General features: G+C 52.4%; 9 protein-coding genes across 9 annotated transcripts; 4 read left to right on the top strand and 5 right to left on the bottom strand.

Moving 5' to 3' along the window:
- Positions 1-17: 17 nt before the first annotated feature.
- On the top strand, positions 18-540 carry MGL_0723 (uncharacterized protein; the record flags this gene model as incomplete). The annotated part of the gene is made up of 2 exons (XM_001732078.1): positions 18-33; positions 98-540. The coding sequence occupies 2 exons, from the start codon at positions 18-20 to the stop codon at positions 538-540; spliced, it is 459 nt and encodes a 152-aa protein (XP_001732130.1).
- A 1,164-nt stretch (positions 541-1,704) lies between these two features.
- MGL_0722 (uncharacterized protein) lies at positions 1,705-2,568 on the bottom strand (the record flags this gene model as incomplete). Its single annotated transcript, XM_001732077.1, has 1 exon — positions 1,705-2,568. The coding sequence occupies one exon, from the start codon at positions 2,566-2,568 to the stop codon at positions 1,705-1,707; it is 864 nt and encodes a 287-aa protein (XP_001732129.1).
- Positions 2,569-3,324: 756 nt separating this feature from the next.
- Positions 3,325-3,822, bottom strand: MGL_0721 (uncharacterized protein; the record flags this gene model as incomplete). Its single annotated transcript, XM_001732076.1, has 1 exon — positions 3,325-3,822. One exon carries the CDS (start codon positions 3,820-3,822, stop codon positions 3,325-3,327), a length of 498 nt encoding a protein of 165 aa, XP_001732128.1.
- Positions 3,823-3,997: 175 nt separating this feature from the next.
- On the bottom strand, positions 3,998-5,271 carry MGL_0720 (uncharacterized protein; the record flags this gene model as incomplete). Its single annotated transcript, XM_001732075.1, has 4 exons — positions 3,998-4,025; positions 4,061-4,134; positions 4,322-4,771; positions 4,816-5,271. 4 exons carry the CDS (start codon positions 5,269-5,271, stop codon positions 3,998-4,000), a joined length of 1,008 nt encoding a protein of 335 aa, XP_001732127.1.
- Positions 5,272-5,953: 682 nt separating this feature from the next.
- Positions 5,954-6,715, bottom strand: MGL_0719 (uncharacterized protein; the record flags this gene model as incomplete). The annotated part of the gene is made up of 1 exon (XM_001732074.1): positions 5,954-6,715. The coding sequence occupies one exon, from the start codon at positions 6,713-6,715 to the stop codon at positions 5,954-5,956; it is 762 nt and encodes a 253-aa protein (XP_001732126.1).
- Positions 6,716-6,965: 250 nt separating this feature from the next.
- MGL_0718 (uncharacterized protein) lies at positions 6,966-8,135 on the top strand (the record flags this gene model as incomplete). The annotated part of the gene is made up of 3 exons (XM_001732073.1): positions 6,966-7,013; positions 7,042-7,153; positions 7,246-8,135. The coding sequence occupies 3 exons, from the start codon at positions 6,966-6,968 to the stop codon at positions 8,133-8,135; spliced, it is 1,050 nt and encodes a 349-aa protein (XP_001732125.1).
- Positions 8,136-8,206: 71 nt separating this feature from the next.
- MGL_0717 (uncharacterized protein) lies at positions 8,207-10,084 on the bottom strand (the record flags this gene model as incomplete). The annotated part of the gene is made up of 4 exons (XM_001732072.1): positions 8,207-9,303; positions 9,518-9,882; positions 9,954-9,981; positions 10,066-10,084. The coding sequence occupies 4 exons, from the start codon at positions 10,082-10,084 to the stop codon at positions 8,207-8,209; spliced, it is 1,509 nt and encodes a 502-aa protein (XP_001732124.1).
- Positions 10,085-10,397: 313 nt separating this feature from the next.
- Positions 10,398-11,069, top strand: MGL_0716 (uncharacterized protein; the record flags this gene model as incomplete). The annotated part of the gene is made up of 1 exon (XM_001732071.1): positions 10,398-11,069. One exon carries the CDS (start codon positions 10,398-10,400, stop codon positions 11,067-11,069), a length of 672 nt encoding a protein of 223 aa, XP_001732123.1.
- A 1,203-nt stretch (positions 11,070-12,272) lies between these two features.
- On the top strand, positions 12,273-15,874 carry MGL_0715 (uncharacterized protein; the record flags this gene model as incomplete). Its single annotated transcript, XM_001732070.1, has 5 exons — positions 12,273-12,341; positions 12,370-15,375; positions 15,449-15,637; positions 15,699-15,730; positions 15,829-15,874. The coding sequence occupies 5 exons, from the start codon at positions 12,273-12,275 to the stop codon at positions 15,872-15,874; spliced, it is 3,342 nt and encodes a 1,113-aa protein (XP_001732122.1).
- Positions 15,875-15,921: the final 47 nt, after the last annotated feature.

Below are 15,921 nucleotides of genomic sequence, written 5' to 3'. Positions count from 1 at the left end.
TACCACTACACCCCAACATGTCGAGTGAGCAGAGTAAGTACCAATGACGCTTGTCAAACAAAGCCAAAAGAAAAGGATGGCTACTTACACGTGCTAGCCTACATTATGATCAAGCCAGACGGTGTCCAACGCGGCCTCGTTGGCAAGATCATCCAGCGCTTCGAGGACCGTGGCTACCAGCTTGTGGCCATGAAGCTGGTGCACGCTGGTGAAGACCACCTTGAGAAGCACTACAAGGACCTTAAGGGCAAGCCATTTTTCCCAGGTCTGATCAAGTACATGTCGTCGGGTCCTGTCGTGGCTATGGTCTGGCAGGGCAAGGATGTCGTGAAGCAGGGCCGTGCGCTCCTTGGTGCCACGAACCCTCTTGCTTCCGCTCCCGGCACGATCCGTGGCGACTACTGCATTGATGTGGGCCGCAACATCTGCCACGGCTCAGACTCACCTGAGTCGGCCAAGGCTGAGATTGCGCTCTGGTTCGGCAAGCAGGACGCCACGATCCCTTACAAGCGTGCCGTCGACCAGTGGATCTACGAGTAAATGGGATTGCCAGCAACTGGCCATTCCTTTTTTTTTGCTCGCATTAGATAAACCTGTGTAGCTTGCACTCTAAGCTTGCATTTCATGAGGCGCCTTACTTGCTTTCTCTTTCTTTGCTATGGCGAGAATGGTCTTGTTGTCGACCATTGGACCTTCGCGTCGCGCACTCGCTGAGATTTTGCCATGGGGAGGGTGTAGAGGAGAGGATCGACGTGGTATCATCACGTGCCAGGTCTAGCTATGACCAGCTCCACCGCCGTATGACGAGCAGATAGGAACTAGGACCCGGACCCTATTCGACAAAAACATGTATGTAAGCATGAGCGCACGGCTCAGGCAACCATTCATCAAATGCTTCCACGTGTAGATTAAGTAAGATTTCCTAGGCCCCTTGTGCCCTTTGCCCTTCCCCAGGCCCTTGCCTGTCCCTACATCCAGTCAGAATCATCTGCGACATGCGTCGTACTTCTCCATTTGTGTTTTGCTTCCATTCCACGAGGCATGGGCCAGCCTGCGGACGAGAAACACGCCATGATCCTAGAGCCGATGCTGCACAGATCCTAGAAGCTCAGCTGATATTCCATTAGCTTAGAGCTCTAGGGTCTGGTCCGAACGGATGCGCTGTCGCTGCGCTGGGCTCGGACTGGCTGTGTGTCAACATCTAACACTAACACAAACGCTGGCACATTACGCGATTTCCAGACAAGCATGGCTTGTACAAGGAATCACTGGAATGATGGATCTAGAAATCCATTCGATGCCATGCGGGTGAGGCACAGCTTCTCGAGCTACGCCCAAGACCCCGCTTTTCCCTCCCCATATGACTTGGGCACTACACCCAAGTCATGCGCAGATGATGCGACCTCTTTCCTGAACTCTTTCTTTCTCGATCATCATCTGGCGTGTCTCCTTTGTTTCTGTCCGGCGAGGAAAGCAAAGAGTGAGGGCTGGTCCATGTCTCTTGCATCTTGACATTGACGTACGCGTTGGAGCCGTACATCCAGTGTGAGCCTGTCTCGACGATGTACGAGGGCTTCGGCCCGTCCTCATTCGCCACTCGATGAATTTTTTCCTCCTTGTGCCATGCGCAAATGACACGCATCACTGATTTCCTCTTCACTCAGCGGTAGAGACCGTAGACTTCGTGTCAGTAGCGCATATCTTTCAAGGTGGGAATATGACGTACCATGCAACAAATTCGCTCATACTCTCGATTTCTTTTGCGTCAGTGCGCACTTTTTCATACAGTGGACGCGCCTTTGCTAGAGGACAATGCCGGATCGCCGCCTCCAGTGTTGTTCCCAGCATGTCATCGGTGCGTATAAATGTCCACGCTACTTCGGTACGCATCGATATGGCCGCCCATTGCATGCCTTTTACGCGGCGAACCATATCGTCGACATCGTCACAAGCACCTTCAAAGCACAAGAATCCTGGGTAACCCAGCTTGAACAAGCCCCACACACCTAGCTCTGGACACCATGCTGCAAATTGGCGCCGCTTCGATGGTGCTACAAGGTGATGAGACCAAAAGATCACGCGCTTCATCGCAAGACTCTGTGCATTCGCTTGACGAGCGACTGCATGTTGGAAACGTTCTTGGTCGACACTTATACATTCATGCACTTCTTCGATCTCCGATGTAATTTCATGCAGTAAGTTCAACACGTCAAACGTCCGATGTGAAATGTCTTGCAATGCGCACTCATCGAGACGCTGTTGAACCATGTCAGTCAGTTGGGCTTGTGAGATAAGATCTGTTCTCTGAACAAAGACTGAGATTCCAGGACGAGCATTGGATTCGTTGAGTTTAACATTCATTGAAACGCCTAACTGCTTATTCACACACAATGACAGATGCACTTGCTGTGGTGGTACAGACATCGGTAAAGGTTGGCCATCCTGGCAAGCCTCATACACACGCTCCCATACCTCTGTCTCGTCGGGTGTCCCGCGCCAGCTGAACTCGTCAGGCAGCAACGTCGAGCGGAGTAGGACAATCTCGTCCCAGACACGGCTGATGTCCATACGTCCCTAGTGTAGCCACGGCAGCACAATCAATTTCTGCATCCAAATCCTTTAGTGATGAATCTAAATTCATTTCCTCGCTCCCCTTCTCTCCACATAGTCATAACCATGGAGCAAAAAGGCCTGCTTCGAGGCTCTCCCAAGCGGATGGCCGCGACGTACGTGTCCGTCGCATAGCTAATGAAAACCTAGCTGGGGCATTATGCTCGCTGCAGCTTTCACGGGATTCTTCTATGTAAAGTCCGCGAATCGTTTGCGGAAAAGGGAGTATGTGGCGGCTCAAGCACAGTCGGAGGGGCCAAGTACGTCGGAAATGACCCTTCGATGCATTTTCACTAACCTGAAACAGACCAAAAGTACTTGCCCAAAGAGTTTATGGGATCACTTGACCAGACGGGACTTGACAAGACGCCATTCTCCATGTTGATGGAGAGTCTAGAGAGACAATGGAAAAAACGAGTGGCCCAGATATAGGAACGGGCAAAAATGCTCGCGCGCGCGTGTGCTTGTGCGTGCGTGTGTGTGTGTGTGTGTATGTGTGTGCAAACATAGGACGAAACGGAACAAATGTATGAGATGACTATAGAATCTAAAGCAGTTTCTCGATATCTTTCGCAATATCAGCAGGGGAAGTCTGGGGTGCATATCGGTGCACCACTTTGCCCTGCCTATCAACCAAAAACTGATGTGGTTAGTAATGGTAAGCGTGTATATTTGTCGGTAACCTACTTTGGTGAAGTTCCATTCTGTACCGTGTTAGACAATCCAATGATGTGAGTACGTACTGATCATTTCAGAGCCAAACAATCCTGGTTGCTCATGCTTCAGGAACTTGAACGTTTCGTTCGCATGCTCGCCGTTGACGTCCGACTTGGCCATGATGGGGAATGAGACGCCATAGTTCTGGAAAACAACCGTGTCAGTCATGAAAGTTCTAATAAAGTACTGCCCCTTCCCAGCTCCCACCGCCTCTGATCGTGGGTTTCCTACCAGCAAACGTACCTTCATGCAAAATCCACCAATGCTCTCATCATCGCCAGGATCCTGAGACATGAACTGATTACATGGGAATCCCAGTACCATCAATCCACGCGGCGAGTAGTCCTTGTACAATTTCTCCAAGCCCTCGAATTGCGGAGTAAAGCCACACTTGCTTGCCGTATTCACGATCAAGACAACCTTGCCTTTCAACTGGGCAAAGTCGAACGACTTGCCCTGCGGCATCGCTGCTTTCAATTCATAGAATGTTACCATGATTTGCAAATAGAGGAATAGATTTAGCTTTCTGGCACTACAGTTTCCTCTAATATATCCTCTGTTCGGACTAGGTGGCGTTACCCTATCGCTCATCACATCTCCGTGGAGCTTGATAATGATCAGTCAATCACGTGCTGCGACGAGCTCGCAATATGGTGCATATACCTTGACCCTACAATTCTCGGCGGCCAAAGAGCCAGCTTGAATGTAAGCGCACTTGTAAGGTTCAACGTACTCGAAACATGCCATGATGGTCCACTTGCGGTTCTCCGCCTCAGGGAACACGAGTGAGCGAGAACCATAGAATACCTGCGTAACGTGTCAGAGCCAACAAAAAAACGACCTTAGCTTACCTCGTCGGAGACTTCCTCGGCCTTGCGCGGCAAACAATGCAAGAACTTCCAGTCAGACTTGGCACCGCCTTGGCGAGCTAGCTCTTCTGTCACCTGGAATCCGGCAAAGTCACGTAGGCGTTGGTCCTTCTGCGCTTCATCACCCATTGAAATCCTGTGTAGACGTCAGCGGCTCGAGCTCCAAGCTGGCGCACGTACCAAGTATCGGTCACAATGTAGTCGGCATCCTTGACGGCATGGACTGGATCATGACACCATTCGACTTCTCCGCGAGGCATGTGTTGCGGAAGTGTTGTAAGGCCACGGGTCATGAGATCCCAAACGACAGGATTGCGTTCGTACGCAGCACCTTGAGGAGCAGCGACACTCACGTGCACGCCCAGTCGAGGGTATGTCACGAGCATTTCGTTCAGTATGTTGTTCGAGTCGCCAACCCACGCAACTTTTTTTCCAGCCAGCGTCTGAAGGAGCGGCAATGGCCCTTGCACGCCGCCGACCTCGAGGATCGTGAGCAAGTCTGCTAAGATCTGCGTGGGATGGAATAGACTCGAAAGTGCATTGATCACTGGCACTTTTGAATTGCGCGCAAGCATCTTTCAAGTTAGTGTCACACCGAACAAGAGCTTCGCTTCCTTACCTCAATTTCGTCATGTCCCCCGACACGTGCCATGATGCCGTCGACCATGGAGCTCACGACGAAAGCGGTGTCATACAAGCTTTCATTCACACCCAGCTGGATATCAGACGGCGACAAAAACATAGCATGTCCACCCAAAGCTGCAATACTTGACTCGCTTGCCACACGTGTTCGCGTGCTGCGTTTGCTGAAGATTAAAGCGATCGTTTTCTTGTCGAGGGACGATTCGATGTCAGACAAGCCCAAGGCCGTAAACTTGGCTCTGTGCTTCAAGGTGGCCGAGTGCTGCAGAATGGCATCTAATTGCTCGGGTCGCACAGTAGCGAGGGTCAATAGACTAGGTACATTGTGTTGGTTCGTTGAGATGAATGCTTTGCTCATGGGGCAAGGACTTGCCTTGGCCGCATGCCGCAGGGCAAATCGAGCAGATGATGAGAAAATTGTGCTCACACCCATCGTCGCTCTAATAACGTGACTATAACCTTTCAGGTCCTGGTCAAGTTTCTTCTCGCGCGCGCGCGATGAAATGCGAAGATAACCGACGGCACTTTCTATGCCGAGTCCAGGGTCAACGAATGCGTGGAGATCGGCGCTGCCAAGAAATGGGTGACTCGAGAGCACATGGCTCAAGATTACAGATGAATCGTGGAAGTGTGTATCGAGCATGCTGAGATGGACACTTTCCTCCACGTTGCCCGATATCGCCGTGACGCGTCCAGCCTGCGCCAGATAGGCGACGATTCATGCACGCGGCACTAACCAGATAGGACTGCGTGTTCACTTCGCTTGGCTCCACATCTCTTGCTATTGAACCACACAAACATATATATATCCCCGGCTCCCATATTCTCGCTGTGGAACAAGGAAAACACATACACACACTGGCAACCACTTCATCATGGCACGTAAGTACAAGCATCTTTGTTCAGATCAGTGTAGCTCACCTCATGCGTAGGCGGCAATGCTCGTGAGATCGCACGTGCAAAGAACCAAAAGAAGCAAGCAGAAATGAACAAGGGCAAGAACAACGAGAGTGGACTCACGCTTGCACAGCGCCGTGAACGAGATGCTGCAGCATTGCGTGCGAAGCAGGAAGCTGCAGCAGCAAAGAAAGGTACCCAGAATGGCTAGTTTCCTCTTACAATGCGATTCGGTCCATGTATATTTGTACAGATTGAATGTGAAATGTGACATGGCGTAGGAACTCAGGAAGATAAACTCGCCGCGCTTGCCAATGAGAGAGAATTTGGTGCTTCCATGCGTCCACTAATTCCTGTGCGTGTGGCATGTTTACTGGTAGTGTGTAAGCCATCACTGGATGATATTCGTGAGCAGACATCTGTGGGACAGGTGCGTATTGCATCGTCGCCTCGACAAGAAGAAGCGACAGGTCCGTGAACTTGGCAGCGCTTGTATCCCATTCATTCGTAGACCAATGTGCATCTGCTTCTTCGTGTGCGACAGGCAGGCACTGAATACTGGCGTCCATATGAGAGATGTCCAATGCATCGCCTACCGTCGAGCATAGGTACACGACCGGATACCCAAGAAGCCATCCACATGCAGAGATGCCGAGGTATCGTGCATCTTCCGTGGAGTTTCGTGACACAATTATACTCGCATGCTCGTTTGCCACACATGCTTCCTGAATGCGCGATAGGATCGTTTGTACACCAGCCGGGGTATCATAGACTGGTTGGTGCGCGTAGCGCGGATCGACAAACACACGTCGATTTTGATCTTTTTCGAAGCTTTCTATGACGCTTTGCCTGTTTACGACAAATACTTGATGAGCTGGTGCGTATAGGATGAGTGACAGGTTGTCGAGACCATGCTGCTCGAACAGTGCAGCCAGAGCTTGAATCTGACGCAGAGAAAGTGTGCATGTATCAATCAGCATAGCAGAGCGACATTTTGTCGTCACAAGGATCAGATCGATTGCCAGCCGTTTGTACACATAGTGAGGGACTGGTTGTCGCTCGCACGCAAGAGCCGCCCGCACATCCTTGACCCACGTTGGCCAAGATGATGGAATCGGCATAATTTAGGCCCCATTTCGCACATTGAGGGGCGCAGTAAAAATGCGTAGGCGCCTAGAGCCTCACGACCTTCTCCACCTTTTCGGTGTCCCATCCTCGATTCATCGATCCATGTCTGGAAGTGGCAGGTCACTCCGACTTACCTTCAAAGGAGACAAGGTATGTTACCCTTGCGCTCACGCCGAAGCCGAAGCGCAAGCGAAGCAAGATCCAAAGCAGTACATCTGCGCGCAAGCGTGCATCTACAAGTGTGGACGATGATGAGTCTGATGTGGACATGTATGGTGGAGATGATCAAGGTGAGTGAACGAGACGGAAAGAGATAGAGAGAGAGAGAGAGAGGGATGATGCGTGAGGGTGGAAGAAAAAAAAGAGACTCACACAAGTTTAGCATGGGTTAGTCCAGGTGTATGCGGCGAAATAACTGGTCCATGCTTCGTGCACCAGCGACAAGAAAATGGGTCTGCTATTGTGCTGAGCTTTAATGCACCACTCACTCAAGTTGAGACATCGACCGTTGAGCCACCTGCATTGCCAGCAATCAGTGGAAATGGAGAAGAAGACAATGCCTTTGCTGATGGCGCGACAATCGTTGCCTCAGAAGTAACACCGCTGACTGTCCACCAGGTCTGGGTTGCGACCAACTTGCCTGAGTCACAGACGTGGACCTTCAAGAGTGCCCAGGGAACATTTCTGGGCTCTTCTTCTTACGGTGCTGTGATTGCGTCTAACGAGGCTCGTGGGCCCCAAGAGGAATGGGTTCTCCGGCGTGTGGATCCAATGGCATCCTCATCCACAGCCTCACCCGGCGATGGTAACGACACTGTGATTCCAGGTCCTCGGGCTGGATTTGCACTCCAATCCAAATACGGTGGCTGGCTTGCTACGGAGGATGCTAGTTCATCTGCAGATTCACGCCAACGGCGCCGCCTGGTGCGAGCAGATGCCAAAGAACTCACGCCCGCTTGTGTTTGGGACGTAAGTGTGCAGTGGCGCTTCCGGCATGCTTATCGAAAAACGCAACGAGCCACGAAAGTGGGCACATCTAGTGCAGCGAGTTTGGTGGATGAAGTGCAACTCGCACGCTCACGACAAGGATGGAATGCCGGCTCCTGGCATCAATATGCCCCTGAGTCGCGGCGTGAATTGTTACGGGCACAAAGGGAAGGACGTCTGGCCGAGGCCATGCTCGATCGGCGCTCCAAGCTCAAGAGCGACAAGTACACGAAAGTATGTTCCCCCATGATACTTGTTGAAGTATCGCTTACCGTTATGCAGTAAAGAAAGGCCAACAAAATTACAGGGTCAAAACGTTGCTCTTGGTATGCAACCGTGGTATCTATGTACGACGGTCAGGGTAGTAGAGAGTTTCCATGAAGGTCCGTATGCTGAGGCAGGCGACTCTCAGAGTCTTGTGATACGGCCATCGCAGCGCGCATAGCGAAGTCAATATCGCGTTGCTCACGCTCCTTTTCAGGGTCCCAGAAGGAGAACAGTCGTGTCGCTAGACCAAATGCCTGCGGCCGGATTTCGACCAAGTCGCCTTCGCGCACTTGGATAAAGGGGATCTCCTGCGGTTTGTTGCCCTGCAGATATGCAATCAGGCAACGGAGCACCGACGGCTGTGCAATAATCAGCACGTCCTCACGAGCCCTTTCCAACTCGAGGATCACAGATTCGAGACGAATCGCCAGGTCATGATAGCTCTCGGCACGTGGGAATCGGAAACTGTATGGGTCTTTGGCCTGTTCTTCCTGGTAGCGTGGGAACCGTGTGTGAAGATCTTCTTCGGTCATGCCATCGACGACCCCGGGTTTGAGCTCGCCAAGCTGCGTCATTTCCATCACTCGTGTGCCCTGCAAACGAAAAGGTGTCGCTGTGTTGAGTGAACTCTTGCGTGTTGAGCACCATACTTGCAACTCTCTGCACTCATCGTCCCATCCTTCAACATCATCACTCAACACACTTTTGCCGGATGAGGTGATGAACGACAACGTGTGTTGTTGTGAGAGCGTCGCACACGACTCGTCTGATGCGAATGTTTTTTTCGCACGCAAAGCCATGACAAAGTCGTGCAAGCGCTGTGCATACTGCGAACCTAGGGATGAGAGGTCCGCATCTGCCTTGTACAGATGCTCGATCAGTGCTTCACCCGTGCGGGCAAAGTAGATCGTACGTTGTTGATTGTGCATGTTCATGAGGAAGAACACAATCCGGTTCTGAAGATACCCATGCACGTTGTTGACGACAATGCGTTGCCCGAGATTCAGTAGTTGAACATGTGGTGCGGTAGGCTCGGTAATTGGCTCGTAATCTAATTCATGCATAGCAATCCTCTGGCGGAAATTGGCAAATATATCTTCGGGAGACCAGCCCTGGTAGTCTGGATTGAAATGATGCATAGACCGAATATTCCGCTCGATGAGCATCTCATCATCACACACACATTCTAGTTTCGGTTAGTAAGAGCAGAAAGAAAGGCAACGAGTGTGATCCGGATGCGGTGAGAGTTGGTGGTGGCAGTGCCAAGAGACACGACAGGACGTCCTGGCACAGGCATATGTGAAGTAAGTCTTTTTTTTTTTTTTTTTTTTTTTTTTTTTTTTCGCCGCAACGTGTGATGCGAATCTACACAAGGCCAAGCAATATCGCACGATACGTACCGATAAACAAAACTTGCACACCCATTTTCCCAAACTCTTCCTGGATCAAACACCGCCGCTCGTGGTTGCTGTTGTTTGCATCGTATACAGCGACTTGGCCACCTTGCTCGAAAAACTGTCGGATCGTACTCTCGAGCCGCTCCATTACATTCAGACGCATCATCTTTGTCTCGGTATCATGTTGTACATTTCCAAAGTAATCCCCAGGCAGCTGGTTCAATGGGCCCAACATACTACGCCGCATGTTTGCTAGGTTGTATACGCGGCATTGCACACCCATCCAGCGCAGGTAACGCTGGATCGAATGCGCGAGGTGCGTTTTTCCACGCCCAGGCAATCCTACCGTCACCACGAGGATTTGGCCCCTATTGATGGTGTTAGTCAGTTGTTCGTCGTCCCTGCTTTTCCGACACTTCTCCCTCGCGGTATCACGTACGCATGCCACAAACGTCCAGATTGTGTTGCTGCTCAGTTAGATAAGGTGCTCAGTACTCATATGGGAAAAATGAAGCATGTCTCTCATGTCGTCCTTGCTTCTGCATACGTACTATATAGCGGCGGCGCCATCGCTGATGAGACCCAGTGATGTTTGGGGCTAGCAACCCCAGAGAGGCGTGCTGGAAAGAATGTGGATCTTCGGCCGATCACTTCTCAGCTAGGCGTCTGTCTATCTTCAGCCACACTCCTCCCCTCTCCCCTGAGGCACTCCACATACGTTCGTGTTGTTGGGTTCCGTTCATTGGGTTTGTTCGGCGCACGCTCGGCTCGCCCATCTTAGGATCCATTGTCGTCAAAGTACGCACGGTCCAACCATCACGCCCGTGCGTTTCTCATCCCCCTCAAGAACTGACTCGTTTGTCTGCTGGATTGCTCGCGTGCTATGTCCGTATCGACCGTAGCACGTGTCCTTGCAGGTGCAGCGGGTGTTACGATAGCGACACTCGCTGGGCTTCTGTATGTGTATCAGACCGCGTTAATCTACCCAGCATCATTCCCTGAAGGCTCAAGGACGATTGTCGACTCGCCTTCTCAGTATGGCATGCCATATACTGAGCATCGTCTTGTGACGCCAGATCAGATCAAGCTGCATGTGTATGTGATTCCGCACGAGGATGAACAGCCACGTCCCACGGTGCTGATGCTGCATGCGAATGCAGGCAACATGGGCCACCGTTTGCCAATTGCCCGGGACTTTTTCCATCGTCTTGGCTGTCACGTGGTGATGTTATCGTACCGTGGCTATGGCCTGTCGACCGGCGAACCCACCGAACCTGGGCTCCGTATCGATGCGCAGACGACGCTAGACTGGATTCGAAAGCATGCGAAACTCTCTCACACCCCCGTCATCGCATATGGGCAGAGCATTGGTGGGGCCGTGGCCATTGACTTGGCTGCTCGTAACCCCGAAACTGTGCGTGCCCTGATTGTAGAGAACACATTTTTGAGCATTCCGAAACTGATCCCTTCTGTGTTGCCGATGCTTCGACATTTCACATTCTTGTGTCGTACGTATCGATTTGCTGCTCACTCTCCCCCCTCCCCTGTTATCTGATACTCACACGCTACACACACGTTGTTTCACAGGTGAAATTTGGCCCTCGTATCGCTCGATCACTAAGATCCCATCTCACATGGCCGTTCTTTTTCTCAGTGCACGAGACGATGAGATCGTGCCTTCTGAGCATATGGCCGAGCTGTACCGCTTGTGCAAGAGTTCCAGGAAGGAGATTCACACATTCGATCATGCCACGCATAGTACGTCTCCGCGCCTGCCAAACCACCGTGCTAACCATCCAGATGATACATGGCTCAATGTACGTCACCTTTCCATGATGTCATACTATAACTGTATTTCACATGCTGACACATCCAGGCCAAGTACTTTGACACCATTGCCCTCTTTCTTAACAAGCACAATATGGTGTCGAATGACGTTCCTGCAAGTCGCGGTACTTCGCCTGATTCACGGTCGCAATCGGATGAACGAAAATCATTTTTGTAGCTCGTATAACTCTACTTTCGTATTCTCTGCATGCATTCACACACACACACACACACAAATATACACCCTCTAGTCTCATTTGCTGGTTCTGTTCATGTGTGCAAGGGCGCGAACGCATTTGCACCATTCATGTGTTTTACTTGAGGCGGAAGATGTTGCTCACATAGTGCAAGAGATAAGGTGCTGATGGCGTCAATTAGTACTGAAGCATACAACCACCACGCTGGACGTACCAAAGTGCAGCACACCCACGATCAGGGCGAACGAGCGCACAGTCTGGCGCGCCTGTGTCCGTGCAATAGCGAGCTCAAGCGGCGAGGGAGTCGGTGCACCTGGCGCATGTCAGCCACGCTGCCGTATCACGTACCAGCGAACATAGTATGGAAACACTATGTCTAAGCCAAGAGCGAAAGAGTGCGATGAGAGAAGACGGTGCTTGTCGGCGGCCCTCCGCTTTTTCGAGCCGACAAGCGCAATTGGCCTTTTAGGCTCTTGTTACACGCACCTCAGGACGCACGCACGTTGATTTCGCACGGCGGGCTAGAGCGCGTATGGGATTTATGCACAGCGGTCCTCTAATCCAGGTGATACCAGTCTTCTCGCTGCCGCGCCGTCAGCCAGACTCATCATTTCCCCCTCCTTGGGCGTGTGTCTTGCAGGGCGCCGTGCCTCAATAGCCTCCACACACCCCACACCACCGACGCGTGTACGTACGTGTGACATCAGGTTTCTTGGGGTTGTGGGTGTGAGGCAATGCGACGACGCGCGCGAGGCGTGAGTGAGGACGATGATGATCATGTTGCGCGTGATTTAGAACTATTTGTACGTATGGAACACTCTCTGACTCTAGGCGAAACGCGCCCGAATTGATACCCCTTTGTCGTCAGACGACGAGTCCACGGCCGTGGCAACCGAAATGCCGCTACTGTCTAGGGTGCTTAGTGACGCCTCTGAATCGGAGGAGCCGTCAGTTCCACCAAGTGCTATACATCAACAAACTGACTCCGAGTCCACCTTGATGCGCGGTGAGCAGTCAGATACACAAGGGCTAGCACATGTCGCGCCAACGCCGGCGCAGGCCGAAGCTTCTGCTGCTACTATGGGCGTGATTGAACGCGTGGATATGATCAACTTTATGTGTCATCGAAATCTAAGCATTGGTCTAGGTCCGCGCATCAACTTCATCATTGGACATAATGGGAGTGGCAAGAGCGCCATCCTGACGGCTATTACGATCGCGCTGGGTGGCAAGGCAACCACAACGAGTCGGGGCAGCAGTCTAAAAGACTTTATCCGCGAAGGATCTAGCGCTGCTGAGGTGCGAGTCCGAATGCGGAACCAAGGGTCTGATGCGTACCGCCCTGATGTGTACGGCCACGCGATCACGATCGAGCGCCGAATTCACACGGACGGGGCTGGCACTTGGAAGATCAAGAACGCCGATGGAAAGATTGTCTCGACAAAGCGCGAGGAACTCGATGCTATATGTGACTATGCGAACATTCAGGTTGATAATCCAATGAACATTCTCAGTCAAGACGCCGCGCGCCAGTTCCTTGGCAGCTCACAACCAGAGGACAAATACAGCTTTTTTCTGCGGGGCACTCAGCTCACGCAACTTGCCCAGGAGTATGAGCTCATTCAGACGAATGTACAGCGCATGAAACGAGCCATTCGAATGACGGAGGACGTCCTACCTGATCTAGAGCGAGAGGCTCGCGAAGCCAATGACAAATGGCATCAGATTGAGCAGGCGCGAGTTGAGCAGGAGAAACTCGACGCTCTGAAAGAAGAACTAGTATGGAGCCAGGTGATTGCCAAGGAGAAAGAGCGTGCGGCGCTAGAGTCCAAGCTGGACCATGCACACCGCAAGCACGCGGCATTGGAGAAGAGGCGTGAAGATGATAGTTTGCGCGCGAAAGAACTAAACGATGTCGTCGCTGAGCTCGAGACGCGAAGTCGCGAGAGTCAGGAAAAAGAAGTTCAGCTGAAGGAGCAGCGTGCACAGGTTCTGCAAGTCGTCAAGGAGCATCGCGCCTCTCTTGCGCGTCTCAAGGAGCAGGAGCGTGAGCTAAGTCACCAGGCCGATCGTGTTGAGCAGACGATCCGGCAGATGCAAGCTCAGATCGATGCAGAAGCACGGCGTCAAGCGCAAGATCGCCGCGCTATACGAGAAGCACAGGAGGCTGAGCGGGACGAGCTTGTGCGAGAGCGACTCAATGTCGAGCGGCGCCAAGTAAGTCTTGGGCAGGCAGGTGATGAAGTGAACGTTCGCCGCTCGGAGTGCCGTGCTGAACGAGCACGCCTTACATCGGACACACATGTATTGGAGGAGAAGATCTCGCATCTGCAGAGCTTTCTCGAACGGTGCACAGAGGCAGCATCGAACCGAATCACTGCTTTTGGAGGGCACGACATGCCGCGGATCATGGCGGCAATTCGCCGTGAGACTCGATGGCATGAGCGTCCGATAGGGCCGCTCGGCATGCACATCCGACTTCGTGAGCGGCGCTGGGCCCCAGTCATCGAGAGCGTGCTTTCCGATCCGCTCAATGCCTTTGTTGTGACGAATCACGATGATCGAGTGCGACTCGCACGCATCCTCAAAGAGTTCCGTGCCTCGAATCAAATCATTACAGCAGCCCGCGACTTGTACGACTATTCTGCTGGAGAACCAGACGCGTCCGTCGTGACAATGCTGCGTGTCCTCGACACAGACGAGTACATTGTGCGGGTACTGATCGATGGCCACCGCATCGAAAAGAGCGCACTTGTTTCGGAGCGTGTGCAGGGCGATGAGCTCATGCGACGGCATCTTCCCAACGTACTCCAATGCTACTCCGCGGACCTCTTCAAAATCACCGGTGGTGCTAAGAGCAGTGTAACGCAAACAATTACGCGGTACACGGGCGTGCCGCGCTTCGCTGCGGACCATGCCGTTGAGATGGACGATGCACGCCGCTCCATCGCATCGTATGAGGAGAAACTTGGCCATGTCAAAACAGCACTCGAGGCCGTCGCGGCCCGTGAGGCTGCATACGACCAAGAGCAGCAAAGGAATCAACAAGCTGTTGAAGCCGCTCGGCACGAGATGCGCGCTTTGCGGCAACGGATCGCGCATGTGGAAGAGCTCATGCGAGAAGAGGAGCCGGCGAATGTGGCTGCTCTCGAAGAGGCGCGTGTCGAAGCGGACGAGGAAATGGCTCGGATCGTCGACAGGTTCAAACAAACTGAGAGCGAGAAAGAAGAGGCTGAGGAAAGCCTCGCACCGCACCTGGCCAAATGTGAGCAGCTGCTCGACCAAATTGAGCTTGTCGAGGCACACAGAAGGGACGCTGAATTGCAGCTCCAGCAATCGTATACGGAGCGCGTGCGCCTGCAAAAGACACAAGAGCATTGGTCTCGACAAATGGACGCTCAGAACACTCTGGTACAAGAAACCAGTCGCGAGCATGCCTCGCTCTGTGAGCTCATTGCCTCGTGGACACAAATGGCCACCGACTATTGTGCGCGTGTCGAGACACAGCGGACGCCAGCATCGCTGGAGGAACAAATCAATGCGATCGAGGCTCACTTGCAACAAGACGAGGCCCGCACTGGTCTCTCTGTCGATGCAGTAGTCAGGGAGCTGCGCGCGAAGAATAAGGCGTACCAGGAAGCGAAACTGCAACTCGAGCAGACACACGCAACGATCCAATTGCTGGAAGAGTCGGTCCAGTTGCGGCTTGAGAAGTGGCACTATTTTCGCCGGTTCGTCGCAATCCGTGCGCGAGCCAACTTTTCCCTGCACCTGCAGAACCGCGGGTTCTCTGGATCACTGCATTTCGATCATAATGCACAGACACTCAGGCTTCGGGTACGTACAGTGCCATGAAATGAGGCAGTAGCTGACGCATGCAACTGCACTTACATGCATTCCCCTCTACCAGGTCCAAACAGGTGATGGAACACACGCACACGACAAAGACCCCAAGGCACTGTCTGGTGGGGAAAAGTCCTTTGCGACAATTTGCCTTCTGCTCTCGCTATGGGAGGCGATAGGCTGCCCGATCCGGTGCCTGGATGAGTTCGATGTTTTTATGGATGCGGTCAATCGACAAGTCTCGATGCGAATGATGGTATGTGCCGGCTACAACGGGATGCTGACGATAACCCGCTTGGTTCCTCTTTCTTTTACAGATTGACGCTGCACGTGCTTCTTTGGGTGTACAGTATGTGCTGATTACACCGCAAAACATGTCACAGATTACTCTCGGCCCGTACGTAGCCAATATTGGCTCTGGCTGTGTCACATCCACTAACTAGACAGTGACGTTCAAATCCACCGGATGCAGGACCCCGAGCGACGCGCATAGACACAACGCAACACACACAAGTTACACACATTCATAGACTCCTTTGT

This window comes from Malassezia globosa (assembly GCF_000181695.2).
Source record: "Malassezia globosa CBS 7966 chromosome Unknown mgl_sf_1.2, whole genome shotgun sequence".
Lineage (NCBI taxonomy): Eukaryota > Fungi > Basidiomycota > Malasseziomycetes > Malasseziales > Malasseziaceae > Malassezia > Malassezia globosa.
Note: the sequence above shows the minus strand (reverse complement) of the source record. Positions and strands in the feature narration are given on the sequence as shown.